Here is an 18,672-nt window from a genome sequence, read left to right as displayed (position 1 = left end):
TTTTTTTTTTTTTTTTTTACCGTCTGCTTGCTCTTGGCTGGTGATATAAAGTCAAGGACAAGGACAAGCCGCCACATCATCAGGGGATCGTCTTTTCAAACTGGGCATTCCAAAGTCCAGGGCGGTTTGAAACCTCTGTATCCTCCCTGGACGTCAGGAAACTCCGGATGTATCCGAAGTACAACGCATGATGGGATGACTACACCTATCTTCTGCCCAAGGACGCCCCAGCACCAGCTCACAAAGCTCCTACAGTGGGGAAAATAAGTATTTGATACACTGCAGATTTTGCAAGTTGTCCCACTTACAAAGAATGGAGAGATCTGTAATTTTCATCGTCGGTACACTTCAACTGTGAGAGACGGAATCTTAAAAAAAAATCCAGAAAAACACACTGTATGACTTTTAAATAATTAATTAGCATTTTATTGCATGAATTAAATATTTGATACAATAGAAAAATAGAACTTAATATTTGGCACAGAAACCTTTGTTTATAATTACAGAGGTCAAACAATTCCTGTAGTTCTTGACCAGGTTTGCACACACTGCAGCAGGGATTTTGGCCCACTCCTGCATACAGATCCTCTCTAGATCTTTCAGGTTTTGGGGCTGTCGTTGGCAAACACGTTCCCTCCAAAGATTTTATATTGGGTGCAGGTCTGGAGACTGGCTAGGCCACTCCCGGATGTTGAAATGCTTCTTACGGAGCCACTCCTTAGTTGCCCTGGCTGTGTGTTTTGGGTCATTATCATGCTGGAAGACCCAGCCACAAATCTTCAATGCTCTTACTGAGGGAAGGAGGTTGTTGCCCAAAATCTTGCAATACATGGCCCCATCCATCCCCTCCTGAATACGGTGGAGTCATCCTGTCCCCTTTGCAGAAAAGCAACTCATCCTTCTTCCTCCCAACATGGCGAGTGGAGTTTATACCAAAAAATTCCGTTTTGGTCTCATCTGACCACATGACCTTCTTCCCATGCCTCCTCTGGATCATCCAGATGGTCATTGGCAAACTTCAGACGGGCCTGAACATGTGCTGGCTTGAGCAGGCGGACCTTGCACGCACTGCAGGATTTTAATCTATGACGGCGTAGTGTGTTACTAATGGTAACCTTTGAGACTGTGGTCCCAGCTGTCTTCAGGTCATTGACCAGGTCCTCCCGTGTCGTTCTGGGCTGATCCCTCACCTTTGTCATGATTATTAATACTCCACAAGGCAAGATCTTGCATGGAGCCCCAGTCCAAAGGAGATTGACAGTCATCTTGAGTTAATTAATTAATTAATTAATAATTGCGCCACCCAAGCTGCTTGCCTACTGTCCTGTAGCCCATCCCAGCCTTGTGCAGATCTACAATTTTGTCCCTGGTGTCCTTAGACAGCTCTTTGGTCTTGCCCATGGTGAAGAGGTTGGAGTCTGATTGATTGAGCGTGTAGACAGGTGTCTTTTATACAGGTAACAAGTTCAAACATGTGTAATTAATACAGGTAACAAGTGGAGGATAGGAGGGCTTCTTAAAGACAAACTAACAGGTCTGTGAGAGCCAGAATTCTTGCTTGTTGGTAGGTGATCAAATACTTATTTCATGCAATGAAATACAAATTAATTATTTAAAAATCATACAATGTGATTTACTGGATTCTTTTTTTAGATTCCGTCTCTCACAGTTGAAGTGTACCTACATTGAAAATTACAGACCTCTCAATTCTTTGTAAGTGGGAAAACTTGAAAAATCAGTGATGTATCAAATACTTATTTTCCCCACTGTATAAGCTAAATACCTGTAACAACTGAGAAAAATGAACATTATGTTAGTCAACAGGTTCTATCTATAATGTCAACATCTGTATTCATATTTTTCTAATTTGGATTCAGTAAATCCTTCACTTGTACTGTATTTCCATGTAGAAATATTCATGACTGCGGTCAATAAATATTTATTGTATATCTGTAAAATGTTTCATGTGAATTCATCTGTAATATGTAGTATTTGCTTAGGAAAAACTTGGCTATATGTTCAAGAAAAAATATGCTGAAACTAGCAGACCGGTCAATGTCTCAGCAACCCAGTGGTAAACTTTGATGATCGACACCTCTATTGACCAGTCAGAGACAAGAGAATCAAGGGGCAGCACCCAAATTCACTATAGAAACACTAATGACGATCCAGCAGGAGGTAACCCTCAGAGAAAGTATATCGCATGAAGAGCACTCCCCCCACTCCCCCCACTCTAGAAACCCCCTCGTCTTTATATAAACAACCAGGACCTTCGGACTCTCTGCTTTCATATGATACCAGGCTTGTGTGGTTTGCGTGACGTGGTGAAATTAGCAGATGCACTTATAGAGGCTAAGCCAATGCTTTAAGGTGCTGCACTGGGATAACCTAATTCACACGCTGATTGTTACCGTGTCTGATGAATCAAAGTCAGAGTCAAACTTGCCAGTTGAACACTTCGTCCATTAATTTTGCATCACAAAGTGTCAGTTTCCATTAAACTCGAACAGGTTTCCAGAAACGCTCATACATCCACACGTGCAACTCCAGCACCTAGCTGCTTCAGCGGTCAAAAACTCTTTACCCTTCCGGGTGGAACACCTGACCAGACAAAGAAAGGTTCCCCCCATATATCATAACGACCGCTAATTACCCCATGAGACCTGATACCCAATACACCATACACAAATAAAGTAATTCACGTTGTTCTCCTACACACCGGCCCCTAATTGTTATGGCAGGCAGACATAACAGTTCAAAACAACAATAACAACAGGAGCCAAATGAAGTGAAGTGAAAATATCAGTTACCATACACAGAAATGCAAATTAACATGATTTACACCTCCTGTGTCAGACAGAGTTTAGTAACAGGTCTATCAATAATGTTATTTTTGGTCTGCAGCTTGACAGAACGCACCATGCCCCTTTTGTCAGGAAAAACCTCCAGCACTTTGGCGAGAGGCCAGGAACCACGTGGGGCTGAAGAATCCATGATGACAACAACATCTCCAGTTGTCAAACTCCATTTCCTTTGGTTTCACTTCTGTCTCTCTTGCAATAATGGCAAGTATTCCTTGACCCATCGTTTCCATAACAGATCCGAGATATACTGAACTTGTCTCCAGCGAAGTTTTACGTACATGTCGGTGGGTTCAACAAGCCCAGGTGGTAAGGCGGGTTTTCCCTTTAACAGAAGAAGATGATTTGGGGTGTGAGGTTCCAAGTCATTTGGGTCGTCGGACAGCTTGGTGATTGGACAACCATTCAGAATGGCTACTACCTCACACATAACAGTGTGAAGTCCATCATCATCGAACGTTTGCTGGTGCATGACTGAGTTGAGAACATGCGTTACCATGCATATCATATGTTCCCAAACTCCACCATGATGGGATCCTGCTGGTGGATTGAAACTCCATTCAACTCTAGCTGAAATCAGAGCTCCTTGAATCCGCTCATGATTCAATGCAGTGAGAGCCTCTCTTAGTTCTCTTTCAGCTCCAACAAAATTGGTTCCATTGTCTGACCTGATATGGACAACTTGACCTCTCCTGCTGATGAAGCGGCGTATAGCATTGATGCAGACATCTGTCTCCAACGAGTTTGCCACCTCCAAATGAACTGCCCTACTCGCCATGCAGGTGAAGATCACTCCATAACGTTTCCAAGTTGTTCTGCCTTTCTTTACTTCCACAGGTCCAAAATAATCCACTCCAACGTTCGTAAATGGAGGTAAGTCTGGAATAACTCTCTCCTTTGGAAGATCCGCCATCTTTTGCTCCATAGCTCTTCCCTTATAGCGTCTGCAAAAGCTGCATTCAAATATAATTTTCCTCATAGCCACATTTGCGTTGGTTATCCAATACTTCCTCCTGAGAGCTGACAGTGTATGATTTCGTCTACTGTGTCCTAATAACTGACGGATATGTTTGAGGATAAGCATGGAGATATGCTGATCCTTGGAGAGGATGAGGGGATGTTTTTCCTCCAATGGCATTGCTCCTTTCCTTAATCTCCCTCCAACTCTTAACAGCCCATCTTCCCAAATTGGGTCCAGCTTGTAGATTGAACTTTGTCTGCTTACCGTCCCTTTCACAGATAGCAGGGAGGTAATTTCATCCTCAAACCTTTGCTGCTGACAGTAGCGTACAATGACCAACTCAGCTTCCAACAGATCTTTGGGTGTCAGGATGTTACTCCTTGGTGTAACTGTGGCTCTTTGTCGACTGAGGTGCAACAAATGTGTTTTCAGGCTGAGAAACCAGGCTACTGACACCTTGAGTTTCCTCAAGTCTGAGAAGTAAATTATGAGATGGTCAGTAGCATTGAGTGAATCCGTAACAGAGGAGTTCACCAATGCATCCTTTCTGACCTCTGGAGCATCGGAGTCCACCTTATCACCATTAACAGAAGTTTCTGGCAAATCTTCCTCAGACCTCCAAAGAAAACTGGGGCCCTCAAGCCATCTGTGGCTCTTTAGAAAGTCAGGCACCTTCATTCCCCTGGATGCAGCATCAGCCGGGTTGTCTTTGGAGCCAACATGCCTCCATTGGGAAGGTCTTGAAACTTCTTTTATGGCAGAGATCCTATTTGCCACAAATGTGTGAAAACGCTTGTCCTCACTATTAATGTATTTCAAAACTGATGTACTGTCGGTCCAAAACACAGACTCATCCAACTGCATTTGAAGCTCTGCCTTTAGCATCACCTCCACTCTGGCAGCCAGGACCGCAGCTGTAAGTTCCAGTCGTGGAATCGTCACAGATTTTAGAGGTGTGACTCTGGCCTTACCCAATAGGAAAGCAACATTAACGTTGTCTCTGCAGTCTTTCAACCTGATGTACGTTACAGTCCCATATCCATCTTTACTGGCATCTGCAAAATGATGTAATTGGCTGTGTATAACGTCACCAAAGTCCTTAGGCTTCATGCATCATTGGACCCTGAATGATGTCAGCAACATGATCTCTTCCAACCACCTTTCCCACTGTTTTAAGATATTTGGTGGCATGGCATCATCCCATCCACAGCTTCTCCTGCAGAGCTTTTGCTGCATCATCTTGGCGGACAAAGTAACTGGTGACAGGAAACCCAAAGGATCGTACACTGAGCTGCTTGTAGACAACATGCCGTGTCTGGTTAGAGGCTGCTGTTTCACCTCCATCTTGAATTTGAAGGAGTCTGACTCAACACACCAAAGCAGGCCTAAAGCGCTCTCAACTGGAAGATCATCTCGATCCAGATTCAGCTCTTTTGCATCGTTTGCCCATTGATCTTCCGCAATTGACTGCAACACTGCTCGACTGTTACGTATCCATTTCTCCAAAAAGAATCCACCTCTTTTACAGACAGCACTGAGTTCCTTTATCATGTGCATGGCCTCCTCTTCTGAGCTCAAGCTCATCAGTCGTCAACATAAAAGTTTCGCTTGACAGCATGAACAGTCTCTTCAGAAAAGTCGGCTCTGTTGTCATCAGCAGTTTTCCTTAGCGCGTAACTGGGGGATGAAACAGTTCCAAACAGGTGCACAGTCATTCTATAGTCTTTGAGCTCTTTCTTGAAGTCTCCTTCTGGCCACCAAAGAAAGTGTAGAAAGTCTCTGTCTTGTTCTGCAACCTTCACCTGATGAAACATAGCCCGTATGTCACCCATAAATGCCACAGGTTCCTGCCTAAACCGAGTGAGTACTCCGAGCAGGGAACTGGTGAGGTTAGGCCCTTGCAATTCAAGATTCAAGATTGCTTTTTATTGTCATTGAGCATGGACATGTCAACGAAATTTGCATTGCAACCCCTGTGTAGAAGAAAAAAAATAAAATAAAATAAACTCATAAACTCAATAAACTTGCAATAGTTCACTGTTTAATGATGTTCCTTGACATGTGACTCCACAATCAAACACCACTTGTAGAGAACCTTTTCTGGGATGATAGACACTATGATGAGGAATGTACCACACTTTTCCACTTCTACCTTGCAACTGCTGCTCAGGCACTTGCTCGGCGTAACCTTTATCAATTACCTCATTGAGACAGCTTGAATACTCCTTGTGAAACTGTGAGTTATTTACAAACTTCTTCCTTAGTCCAAGTATCCTGTGCTTGGCCACTGTAAAGCTGTTTGGTAGGATGACATCTGGTCTCTTAAAAGGCAACTTCAGGCAATACTCCTTATCGTGTAGAGTTGGAGAGGATTCCATGATTTCCATAAATCTGACATCTTCTCTTGACATCTCCTTTTCCTCTGAGTTTTTTTCATTAGTCATAGTTATACTGATTGTTCAGCATGAGTTTCAGGTTAGACACAGAGATTTTATTCACCACAACAGAAGGAAGCTCCACATCAAAACTGCAGCCATTTCCATTTCCATTCAAAGGGCCATTGACAACCCAGCCCAACACTGTTCTTATAGCGTAAGGGCCATCTCCACAGCTGTTGACCACTTCCCAAGGTTCCAATACCTTAGGAGCGTTGGTTCCTATCAACAAGTCAACGTTGACCTTTATGGTGGGGATACGAACCTTTGACAAATAAGGCCACCTTTCCATATCTGCAGCAGTGACAATATCATCTGAAGTGACTGGCATCCGCTCCTGTGTGAGAACTTGTAGCAGAGGATAAAAGTTGTTTCCATCCAGACCTGACACCTCGATCCCGGACAAAGAGTATGCTGGAACAATCTTTTCCTGTCCCATCGTTTTTAAAAGAAAGTGAGTCCTTTTCCCTGTGATGCTCAATTTCTGCATGAGACGTTCTGAACAGAATATAGCCATGCTACCAGGATCCAGAAATGCATATGTCTGTATGACCCCACTTCCCTTGGTGGACTTGACCTGCACTGGAATAATGGAGAGAATACAGTGATTCTTTCCAGCCCCTGTACGCCCACATGTCTGGGAAAAAGTTGATGGTTTAACTCCTGGTGGCTCATTTGTTTGTCCCGATTCAACATTTGCCTTTGAAATATGAAGCACAGTAGGATGTTGTTGATCACAAACTTCACAAATCAAGCGGTTACTACAATCCCAGCTTATGTGTCCAGTGCATAAGCATCCAAAACAAATTCCTTTCTCCTTTAGGAAACAAATCTTCTCGTTGTGTTTCTTACCTTTAAACTGCTGGCATTTCTCCAAAGAGTGAGCACGTGAACAGCAATAACAATAACGACCTTGTAAGGTCGTAAACCAGTTGTATTTTGTGGTACAATATCACCAAAGATTGGGTCAGACAAGATCCTCACATGCTTCTTCAGAAATACAACCACATCAATGAAATGAGCTCTCCGGTTGTATGTTTCCATAATATCATGAGCTACAGCTCCCCATCATTCCTGGAGTCTGTATGGCAGCTTGGAAATCACCATTTTCATATTGCCTGGCATATCCAACTCCTGCATATAATGAAGCTCTTCCATTGCATTACAACAACCGCATAAGAATAAAGCATGAGCTTGTAGAGCTTTGACATCCTCAGACTTTATTGATGGCCAGGCTAAAGCTTTGTCTATATATGCAGTAGATATCTTGTACTCGTTCCCAAAATGTTCTTGAAGAAGACCCTTTGACACAATATAGCTATGTTCAGGAGCCATATGCTGGCAGCTGCAAACCAATTCTTTGGACTGTCCTCTTGTGAACTGTTCCAAATAGTACAAGCAGTCAGCTTTGCTAGCTTTGTCCTCCACTCCTTGTTCAAATGCCTTAATAAAAGCTTTATATTGGAATGGATCTCCTTCAAACACAGGAATGTCTCATGCTGGCAGAGACAGTAAGCGCTGTTGGTGTACAAGGGAACGTGATGGGTTTGTTGATGATTTGTATGTTGTCTGCTATTTTGATTTGTCCAAGCAGTTGTTGTAGCAGTCTGCAAAACTTGTGATCTTTCCAAATGCCTTTGATCCTGTGTATTGGGATGCTGCTTTGCCACTGAAATCTTCCTTTCAGGCTGTTTGGTCGCACGTCCATTGTTTGCTGTTTGTTTTGTGTTAATGACACATCCTTTTGCCATGTTGCTTTACATGCTGCAGGTTCATATTCTTTTGCCATTGGATTAAGAGAACTGACTGATGCCAGCTTCCTCTTTTCCTTTTTAAAATAAGAGTTCATGCCATCTGTTGGTGCATGAGAGAGACACTGTCCATCTGAAGCTTGAAAAACTTCCAACTTAGCAGCAGATGCAGCTAGCTCAGTTTCTAAAGCAAGCTGTTCCTTTTTCCTTTTTATCAGTTGTTCCTGTTCCTCCAATGCATGGCGTTCCTTTAAAGCTGCCATTCGGGCAACAAGTGCAGCTTTTTGTGCTGCTGCTTTAATTTGTGCAGAGGAAGTGGTACTTGACCTATTACTGGTGACACTTTTGTTTGAATGTTTATCCACATTGGAAACACTGTCATTAGGGTCAATGTCATCATTATCAACACCATCATGAGTAACGTCGTCATCAGTGTTCAAATTACCAGTACCTTCATTTTCAGACACACGATTTCCATTAGATTTAACCCACTGTTTCATGTTTTCAATAAATTCATCATTGAACATCATTTTTGCCTTAAACCATGTTTCATGTTTTTCTTTCTCCTCATGTGGCAATAAAATTATTACAGAATCATGCATACACCTTATTTCATCACACAATTCAATGAACCCGTCAAGAGATTTTTGTACCGCTGAAAGCTTACCATTTTGCGTTAAACCTTGTATCGTTTCCCTTAAATTGCTAGCTTCATTTAGCTTAGCCTTTCTACCACTTTCCAATCTGTCTAACACAACAAATCAGTCGATTGTTCATCCACTTCAGCGATCAATGCATCGGATTTACGCCATTATGTGTGCACACCTTTCTATTTAGATGGCCATCTATAATGGTGGTAGCGCTACACATACCTAATTCAGATGAACGTTGTTCAAATCCGGTGACGAGAAGATCCACGGCATCCTCACCAGTGTTGATCCTCTCCGGCCGCGGTCCCACGCATAGGCGTAACGCAGTATCCAGTGTGTGCCCACTGACAGATCTGCAAAAGTCTGTTTGGTTTAGAAGCAGCTGTTCGTCCAGAGCTCTATGTTGTCAGAGCTTTGTCAGCACTGTAAGAAATCCCCACTGTCTCATCTTAACAAGTGCTCAGGCTCATTTCACCCATCTGCATCTCCCTCAAATCCCATACAGAGCTGATGCTCCTCCAACAAAAAGTTGAAAAGTGGCAAAAAAAAAAAAGTCTGACCAGCAGATTTACCGATGTTATACAGTTACTCCCAACTAATGACTAAAGTTTCTTAATTACCATCAATGACTTGAATCCAGTGATTGTCACATCTGGCCCGCAGAATATTAACAAATTCAGGAAATGCACAGATAAACTTTACTCACCAGTGGAAGAGGCCCAGTCCATCCTGAGAGTGATAATTGATTAGCTTGCCAAACCCTGGAAATCAGCCAAAAAGTCCACAATTAATAGTTTACCTGTTTTATAGAATCAGATATTCTCAAGCTCCATTTTCTCGACTCCGTGGATCCACCATCAAACTGAACTGAAATTGATGGTGAGATGAGAGAAGCCGTGCCATTCCTCATGTTAGCTGCTCTTAGGCCTTCTAGAATGTGCTCAGTCTCACATCACAGCTTGGCCAGCTGATAAGTCTTTTATTCTCGTGTTTGGCACTCCTGATCCCACATGGTGACCTAGCTTGGGTCAGTTCATCTCTCTCTCTCGCTCTCTCTCTTTCTCTCTCTCTCTCTCTCTCTCTCTCTCCCTCCACAGGCAGACAACATCTTCACCCACTGGCCCTTGTGGTGGGTTTCCTGTTTTCTTAGTCTTCTGTAAAAAGGGGTGGCAGAGTCTGATGTCAACAGCACAAAACTTGATCACTCCCATCATCAGTCTTGTCCTACTTCTTTTCTTTCTTTCAATTTCTTTTCTAAAGAATTAAAGTCACCACATATCTAATGCCTAAATGTTTAAAAGTCCTCCACAGTTTGTGAAAGACACCAAACACTTATCAATAGAGTAGATTTAGATTTATTTGTCCTTCTGCAAGGAAAATTGCTTCCACCTTCTGTACAACCTCAGCTTACACAAATACATACATCAAACTGGACAGAAAACACAAAATTTGACATATATACGTGAATCCCACACATCAGAGTACAGACAAACACATACAAGAATCCCACACCATATACCCATTACCACTGCATTCTCAAACTTTACATAACTGAGGCCCACTACAGTTTGGTTTTTCTGTTTAGTTCTGTTATGGCAAAGGGGACAAAACTCCTGCTGAATTTCACTTTCCTCCTTGCCAGCAACAATAGACAGGATATTGTCCAGTTAGTAAAAGGTAGGCTGAGTGGCCCTGGTTTAAATGTCATAAATTAAAACTCTTATCCACAATAATTTACATGTAGTAAGTGAGTGTGTGTGTGTGTGTGTGTGTGTGTGTGTGTACACACACACACACACATATATATATATACACATATACGTGTATATATACAGCTCACAAAAAGTTAGGGGTATTCGGCTTTCGGGTGAAATTTCAGGATGAACCTAAAATGCACTATAACCTTTACAGGTGAACTTGATTTGACCTTCTCTGAACTTCTGAATGCACACGTCCAACTATTTAATGTTTCAGTACAACTTGCTGGTCTCTAACAAGGAGCGGAATGGCAAAATTCACAACAGGTGTTTGATCCATGAATCAACCAATAAATTACCTGGTTCAATTAGAATTGGTATTTAAACAGTCCTCTTCATCATGCTGCTCACATTTTGACATCATGAGACCAAGACGACACCTAACAATCGATCAACAGTACCTCGCCATTGCAAGGCTTCAAACAAGATGTTCTCAGAGGGAAGTAACCACTGAGCTTAGAGTGTCACAGAGTGTCATCAGCAGGTTGCAACAGAGATACAGAGAGGCTGGAAGAGTCATAGAGAGGCACAGAAGTGGACATCCTTTGGCCACATCCCACACTGATGTCCACTATATTGTGAACAGTGTCCTGCGGAACCGGATGATGAATGCCACTCAACTCCTCTGTCCTCTGTCCAGTCAACTGTCACGTCAGACCATTCAAAACTGTTTGTATCAGCATGGTCTGTGTGCTAGAGGGTACCTGACCATGCCACCAGGCATGGGCGTCATCGTCTTGCACGGGCCAGGGAGCATTTATGCTGGTTGAGGGACCAGTGGGCCTCAGTGCTGTTCTCTGATGAAAGTCAGTTCACGTTGAGCAGAAATAATGGCCACCAATGATGGAGATTGGAGATGTCAAGGAGAGCGCTATGCATCAGCCACTGTTGTCACCAGACGAGCCTTTGGTGTTGGTGGGTTTACAGTGTGGGCAGGTGTGTCTAGTCAATACAGAACTGCCCTACACTTTGTGAATGGTACACTGACAAGCTCATACTACCTGAATAACATCATTAATCCAGTTATTGTGCCCCTGCGTGAACAACACAGGCATAATTTCATCTTCATGGACCCCAGTGCTCCAGCTCATTGAGGTTGCATCATTAGGAGACTGGGGTACCTCAAATGTGGAGTGGCCTGCATTTTCTCCCGACCTGGATCCCATAGAAAACCTCAGATCAGATCAGCTGAGTTGCTGTGTAGAGGCTCGTAACTCTGTACCCCAGAACCTCAATGACCTGAGGGCTGGCCTGCAAGAGTGTGATGCCATGCCTCAGCAGACAGTAAGTCTACTTGTGAACAGCATGAGACGTTGTTGTCAAGCTGTAATTGATGCTCAAGGGCACAACAAGTTATTGAAATATTGACATTTTTTGTTGTGGTATACCCACCATTGCTGTTGGCTTTTGTTTCAATAAATTGTTTGAGATGAGGAAATCACCATTGCATGCTTCTACTTAAATTCCCTACTTTCATGATATAATATCATTATAGCGTGAACTTTTTACATTTTCCATAAATTTCACCCAAAAGCCAAATATCCTTAACTTTTTGTCAGCAGTGTATATACACACACACAGTACTGTGCAAAAGTTTTAGGCAGGTATGAAAAAATGCTGTAAACTTAAAATTCTGTTGAAAATATAAATAATAGTTTAATAGTTAATTTTTATCAATATACAAAATACAAAGTGAGCAAACAAAAGAAAGCTCTAAATTAAATCAATATTTGGTGTTACTACCCTTTGCCTTCAAACCAGCATCAATTCTTAATGGTATACTTGCAAGTCAGGGATTTGTAGGATTATAGTCAGTTATATGATCAACCAATTATACCAAACAGGTCCTAATGAGCATCAATTTCACATCTAGGTGGAAACAGTCATTCACTAAAACAGGAACAGGTGTTTAGGAGGTTTAAAACTGGGTGAGGAACAGCCAAACTCTGCTACCAAGGTGAGGTTGTGGAAGACAGTTTCATGTCACAGGTCATACAGCATGGCAAGACTGAACACAGAAACAAGTTATACTGAACCAGCAAGGTCTCTCCCAGACAAAGATTTCAAAGCAGACTGGAGTTTCAAGATGTGCAGTTCAGTCTCTTTTGAAGAAGCACAAAGGAATGGACAACGTCGATCGCAGATGCAGTGGTCGGTCAAGGAAACTTAGTGCAGCTTATTTCCCTTCGAAATTCGGAAGATGTCCAGCAGTGTCATCAGCTCAGGACTGGCAGAAACCAGTGGGACCCAGGTACACCAATCTACTGTCTGGAGAAGTCTGGACAGAAGTGGTCTTCATGAAAGAGTTGCAGCCAAGAAGCCATACCTCTGACATGGAAACAAGGCCAAACGACTCAACTATGCACAAAATCATAGGAACTGTATCACATGTTAAAATAAAAATATAGCCCAGAAAGCCCAGGACATTGCAGCCTCTTATGTTATTGACTTTCTCCTCTCTTACTTACTTGCCATTTAGAGATTTTTTGTTCAGGTATAGGCACTGTGTTGTGCCTTGAACAAAATAAAACATTTGTGCTAATTTGCATGACATCTTTGTTTTTTCTTCTTCATATGTGTAGGTGGGAGGAGCTGGAAGCCCCACCCTCAGTATGCTCCTGCTGTGATTCCACATGCACTAACGCACAAGACTGTAAGTTCTGAGAACATAGCCATAAGGAACAAATCACTCAAATCACACCACACCAGCTGGCAACTGAAGATAAGTAAACCCATGACAGTAATGAATGATGTAAGAATAACACTGCTTATTGGCTGTGGAGTATCTGACATTATACATACAATTACATGATTAATCTATGATGCTACACAGCATAGGGATCTGTAATATACAGTATAATCTGACACAATTATCCTCTATTTAAATGAAGATAGAAAATTAAGATTCTTAAAAATGTGCACCATCTCTAGCTTGAAAGGAGACTTTTTTTTCAAGGTTGTGTTCTTGTGTCCTCAGCTAGCAAGAACACAGTCAGCAGTCAAGGCTGGTTCATTGGACAGAAGGGTGAAGAGAAACCAAGGATGAGAGCAGCATCTTTTCAAGCAGAGGGGGGAAGAGATTTGGTGTATCAAGAAGAGAGGAGGGAAGACGGAAGAGATGAGGAAGTCCATACTGTTCCACAGGAGACAGAGATTGGCCATGGGGAGGAAAGAGAAGAGGCCATTCCTAAGAAGATATCTCTGATGCCTGCTGAGAATAAAGACCGGAGGCATAGTGGTGCAGTCAGCCAGCAGGGAAAGAAACAAAAGGAGGATAGTGCAACAGAAAAGGTAGTTATAGAAAAGGCAGAGAACCATCCTAAAAAATCAAAAACAAGTGGTATCATTATGCCTGAAACGACTAGACCAGTGGAAAACTTGATGGTTCAGGCCAGGGAGGTGGTCCCTAGTACCAAAAATGATTCTGTGAGTGGTTTATCTAGTGAGAACAGAAGCACTAATCCTCGAAGAGCTGGTTCTAGTACTACCATAGTGGTTACTACAAGAAATCCCATTTTTTTTGGTATGGACTCTGATGATACAAGTAATCATGGTTCTGCTGAAGATGTTTCCACAGCTGTAATTCCTATGATTAAACTTTGTCCTAATAGTGATGAAATTAGTTGTAGTGCTACTAACAGGACAGTCAAGCATGAATGGGGTAGTAATAGTGCTGGACATGGTAACATATATACTGGTATAAGTGCAGAGAGCTTTACCCCCTATTATGTTAGAGCCCCATCTAGTACCAGTAGATTTGGATCTGTTTGGGATTCAAGAGTTCATGAGAGTCTGCCTGGCAATAGACTTAAGATATTAGTTGGGACCAATTCTGCCACTAGAAACTTCGAAATTGATCCCCCTGATTTACTTGATGTCACAAAGCCTGGAGAGAGCAGACTGGAGTCAGAAAAGTTGAACAAACTTCTGCGGTCAGAACAGGTCAAGTCTGTTAATAAATCAGTGGACACCAAATCTGACAGGACACCAGGGCAATCAGGTGATTCTGTTAACAGTAAAGGACCACATGGAGATGATATTCATCACAGTCTACAGATTAGAAGGTTAAAGTCAGACCAGTCTGCTCATCCAGCTGGGTTCAGGGATCCAATCTATGAAGACATGTCACTTGGTGAGTCTAGTGATTCTAGAATTGAGGAAAGTGAAGCTCTTGCTCCAAACCAGTTAACTGGTACAGTGAAGACAAAGAAAGAAGTACAAGAATTTTATGGTGCCCTGACAAGACTACACAGTGACCGTTCTGGTTCCGTTAGTTTAGAGCAAATGCATCAAGACAGCCACAGTCATTCTGCTGTGGTGACAGGTACCACTACCTTACAAGGCTCTGAGAGCAGCTAGATGTCAAAAAGGGCTGAGGTGGTGCCAGGATGGGAACCACAGATCCCAAATCTGTTTATGGTTTATGGTGGAACAGCCAAAAGAAATGGAAGAGGCAGGAGGTGTCCCTAAATATTAGAAACAGAAATTCACTTCATTTCACTATCATGCAATCCAGCATAACATCACCACAAACCAGAAATATAATTGAATTAAAAATAAATAAATAAATAAAAAATAAAAAAAATAAAAACATGTCTGAATCACGTTATATTTTGGGCTGTTTATTAGAGTACACCAAGTAGTTGAAGGTCAGAGTGTCATGACCTAAGTTCATACAAGCATCAGTGGGTGGAGGAAATAAGGCAGTTCCTGATTAGCAGTCAATCTCATCAGGCTTTTATCATAATTGATTAAAACAACATTGCAACCATTTCTTTAAATGCTGGGAGGATTATGAACAGCTGCAGAGCATTGGAACTCCCTAAGTGCTCACATGGAACATGGAGTGCTTGAACTAAAACCTGCTCCCAGGGCAGACTTTCAGGCAAACATAAGGACTGGAGCAAAACAAATGGTTGCAAATTGTGGTGTTCACCTTGCTGTAGACATGTTGATAAATAATAAACTCCCCTGACCAAGCCACTGTCCACTTTTGACCTGTTTTCATTGACAGTATGGTTCTAAAGTTAAATCTGAAAAACAGATCTAAGTGCAAATGTAAATCTACAGGTTAGCCTAGGAAATTACAACAATTTATTTAAGGTTACACAATGGAATAGTCATGAGCAAATTAAAATAAATTACTAATGGCCAATGTTGCCGATTTGGGAAATCAGGCTGTGACTGAACTACAATCTGAGCTGTTAAACTTGCATCAGGTCAGCTTGACTCCCTAAATCAGGGTTTCTCAACAGGGGCGGTACCACCCCCAGGTAGCTAACAGAGGGGGGCATTTTGCTGCAAATGGGGGGTGTTTCTATAACAGTAACAGTCACTCACCACCACATTATTCATTAATCACATTAATCTCCATCTGGCCCCAATGACTACTGACCCGCTGCCCTTACATCGCTCATGATAAGGTGCTGGAGAGGCTGGTCCTGACCCACCTCCGACCACAGGGGAAATCATCACTGGACCCTCTACAGTTCGCCTACCAACCCCTTCTGGGTGTGGGTGATGCCATCATACACCTGCTGCAGCATGCTCACTCCCACCTGGATTGTAGTGGCAGCACTGTGAGGATCACTTTCTTCAAATTCTCCAGTGCATTTAATACCATTCAGTCGCTGCTCCTTGGTGAGAAGCCATGAGTGATGGGAGTTGACGTGCCCACAATCTCCTGGATTACTGACTACCTGACAGACAGACTGCTGTTTGTCTGACTGGGCAACATTCTGTCTGACACCATGGAAAGTAGTACAGGAGCACCACAGGGGACTGTTCTCGCTTTTTCTCTTCAGCTTGTACACCTCAGACTTTCAGTACAACTCTTCATCATGCCACCTACAGAATTTTTCAGACGACTCAACTGTGGCGGGGTGTATAAAGGATGGACGAAAGGTGGAATACAGAGCAGTGGTGGACAATTTTGTGGAATGGTCTGGTAGAAATCACCTGCTGCTTAATGTGGCCAAGACCAAGGAGATGGTTATTGATTTCAGAAGGAACAAGATGACCTCACAACCACTATGTACTCTGAGGGAAAGTGTCGCAGTGGTGGAAACATTACAAATACCTCAGAGTGCACCTCGACAACAGACTGAACTGGAAAACTAACATCAATGCTGTTTACAAGAAGAGGATGAGCAGACACTATTTCCTGAGGAGGCTCAGATCATTCAATGTGTGCAGCAAAATGTTGGAGATCTTTTACCAGTCTGTTGTTGCCAGTGCACTCGGCAAGCATCGGAGCTGGTGACACCAACACATTGAACAAACTGATCAGGAAGGTCGGCTCCATTATTGGCTGCAAACTAGACACTTTTGAGGAGGTGGTGGAGAGGAGGACACTGTACAGACTGTTATCCATCATGGATAACCCAAAACATCCTCTTCACCACCTGGTGGACACACAGCAGAGCTCCTTTCCCAATAGACTGCTCCAGCTCCAATGTCACAAGGACCGCTTCAAGAAATCATTCCTGCCATGAGCTATCACACTGTGCAATAGAAACTTAAACTGTTAATCCACCAACCTCACAAACCCCGATATTTTACATATTATCTGCACTACTGCAATATTGCACATACCGTCTACTGTTTACATTTATTTATCATCTGTAACTGCACAAATTTCTTGCTGTACATACTTGTTTATGTATTTACTTATATTGTATTTTTATTATATTATAGTAATATTATACATCATAATACATATTATATAACTATATATTTAATTATAGTTAGTTATATTTTTATTCTTAAACTGTTACTCCTGTTTATATTTTGTGTGACTTTTTTAAACAATTGTATACATTCTGTGTTTGTCTGTATGTTTAATTACTACTGCAACAAAATAATTTCCCAAATTGGGATCAATAAAGAAGCAATCTAAAGTCTTGTCTCACAATATCACACAGTGTTTACAAATTTACAGCAAGAGTAGGCCCGGAACACGCCGGAGGCGTCTGCGGCACATGCACCCGTGTTAACGGGTTAGAGCTGCCACACTGCCCGTGTGAACAGCGTGGCTCCACTGCGTCTCACCTAGAGCTCAGGAGGCTTGCCTATTTTCACTGTGAGTCACGGGCGGTTCCCAGCAAAATATACATCCCTTGGTGAAGAAACTGGCTGAAAACCACCAAGTGCAGTTCTGACGCAACACAAATAACACGCAGAAATAGTTTGCACATGTGAAAAAGCTTTTTTTGCTTAGCAGTTAGGCTACCATTAATGTCAGTTAAGCCAATTTACTGTGTTCTCTCTGTACTCTCTGTTGCTAGCTCATTGTATTTTTTGATTGGTCAGGATTTTTTTAATATTACTATGTTGAACTGTGATTAGTTCCTCAAGTTAGATCAGTGAAGGAGCCTAATTAATGTTGGAATTTGATAGTAAATCTATGTTCAACCAATAAAAAAGCATAACCTTCATTAATTTTACATGTAACAATACATTTACATTATGTCGAGGAATTACATTAATTATCAAACTGTGTTAAATGACAGGGCTGCGGTGGCTATGAATGCAGTGGGTAGGCCTACATCTCAAATAGGCCAGTGAAATACAGAATTTCAATCAGAAATATCAATATATAAGTGTTCCAACTGCTTTCTCGTTGATGGGGGGCAGCAAGAGGTGTGGGCAATGAGTAGAGGGGCGTTCATCCAAAAAAGGTTGAGAACCACTGCTTTAAATAGACAACCTGAAGCAATCTAGCATAGCCAATCACCTCTCCAGTCAGCCAGCATTCTAACATACATGGGTGGAATACATAGATGGCATTCATAATCAAGCTAAAAGGACAAAAATCTTAAATCATATTCAACTAAAAGCATACATATTCTTGTTAAGAGTCACTTGTCACATTCAGAATTAAATGACCTCACATCTCAAAAGTATTTTCAGCAAATTCCAAAAGTAGAATAAGTTATCTATTTCAGTACACATGATAATTATCTAATTCTCTGCTCAAACTGAGGACTGAGATGAACATTTTCTTATAATTATTTCAGGCAAAGGATTGAGTACCCCAGGTCAAAATTTCTGTTACTGTCAATAACTGAGTTAAAAGAATTAAAGATTACCCGATTTCCAAGCAACATAAAGTTAAAGATGCCACATATCTTTAATATTTTAAACCAGATTACTTTTTTATTTCTGTATTTTACAGTCTCTTAATAACAAATGGAAAAGGGCCAGAAATAAAAGTTTGGGCACCACACATGGCCAGTACATAGTAACACTGCCTTTG

General features: G+C 42.0%; 1 protein-coding gene and 1 pseudogene across 3 annotated transcripts in view; one reads left to right on the top strand and one right to left on the bottom strand.

Annotated features, from left to right (window-relative positions):
- LOC143325152 (zona pellucida sperm-binding protein 3-like) overlaps positions 1-18,174 on the top strand; it is a 41,190-nt gene extending 23,016 nt beyond the window's left edge. For 2 of the 3 annotated variants that reach the window (XM_076738074.1, XM_076738075.1), the window contains 2 exons: positions 12,998-13,068; positions 13,393-15,972. In XM_076738074.1, the coding sequence (XP_076594189.1) occupies positions 12,998-13,068; positions 13,393-14,774 (1,453 nt within the window). In that variant the 3' untranslated portion in view covers positions 14,775-15,972. Of the gene's footprint in view, positions 1-12,997; positions 13,069-13,392 lie in introns of all 3 variants that reach the window. The other variant, XM_076738076.1, reaches the window with a different exon arrangement.
- LOC143325153 (uncharacterized) lies at positions 559-1,529 on the bottom strand (annotated as a pseudogene).
- Positions 18,175-18,672: the final 498 nt, after the last annotated feature.

The sequence above is a fragment of the Chaetodon auriga genome, chromosome 8 (genome assembly GCF_051107435.1).
Source record: "Chaetodon auriga isolate fChaAug3 chromosome 8, fChaAug3.hap1, whole genome shotgun sequence".
NCBI lineage: Eukaryota > Metazoa > Chordata > Actinopteri > Chaetodontiformes > Chaetodontidae > Chaetodon > Chaetodon auriga.
Note: the sequence above shows the minus strand (reverse complement) of the source record. Positions and strands in the feature narration are given on the sequence as shown.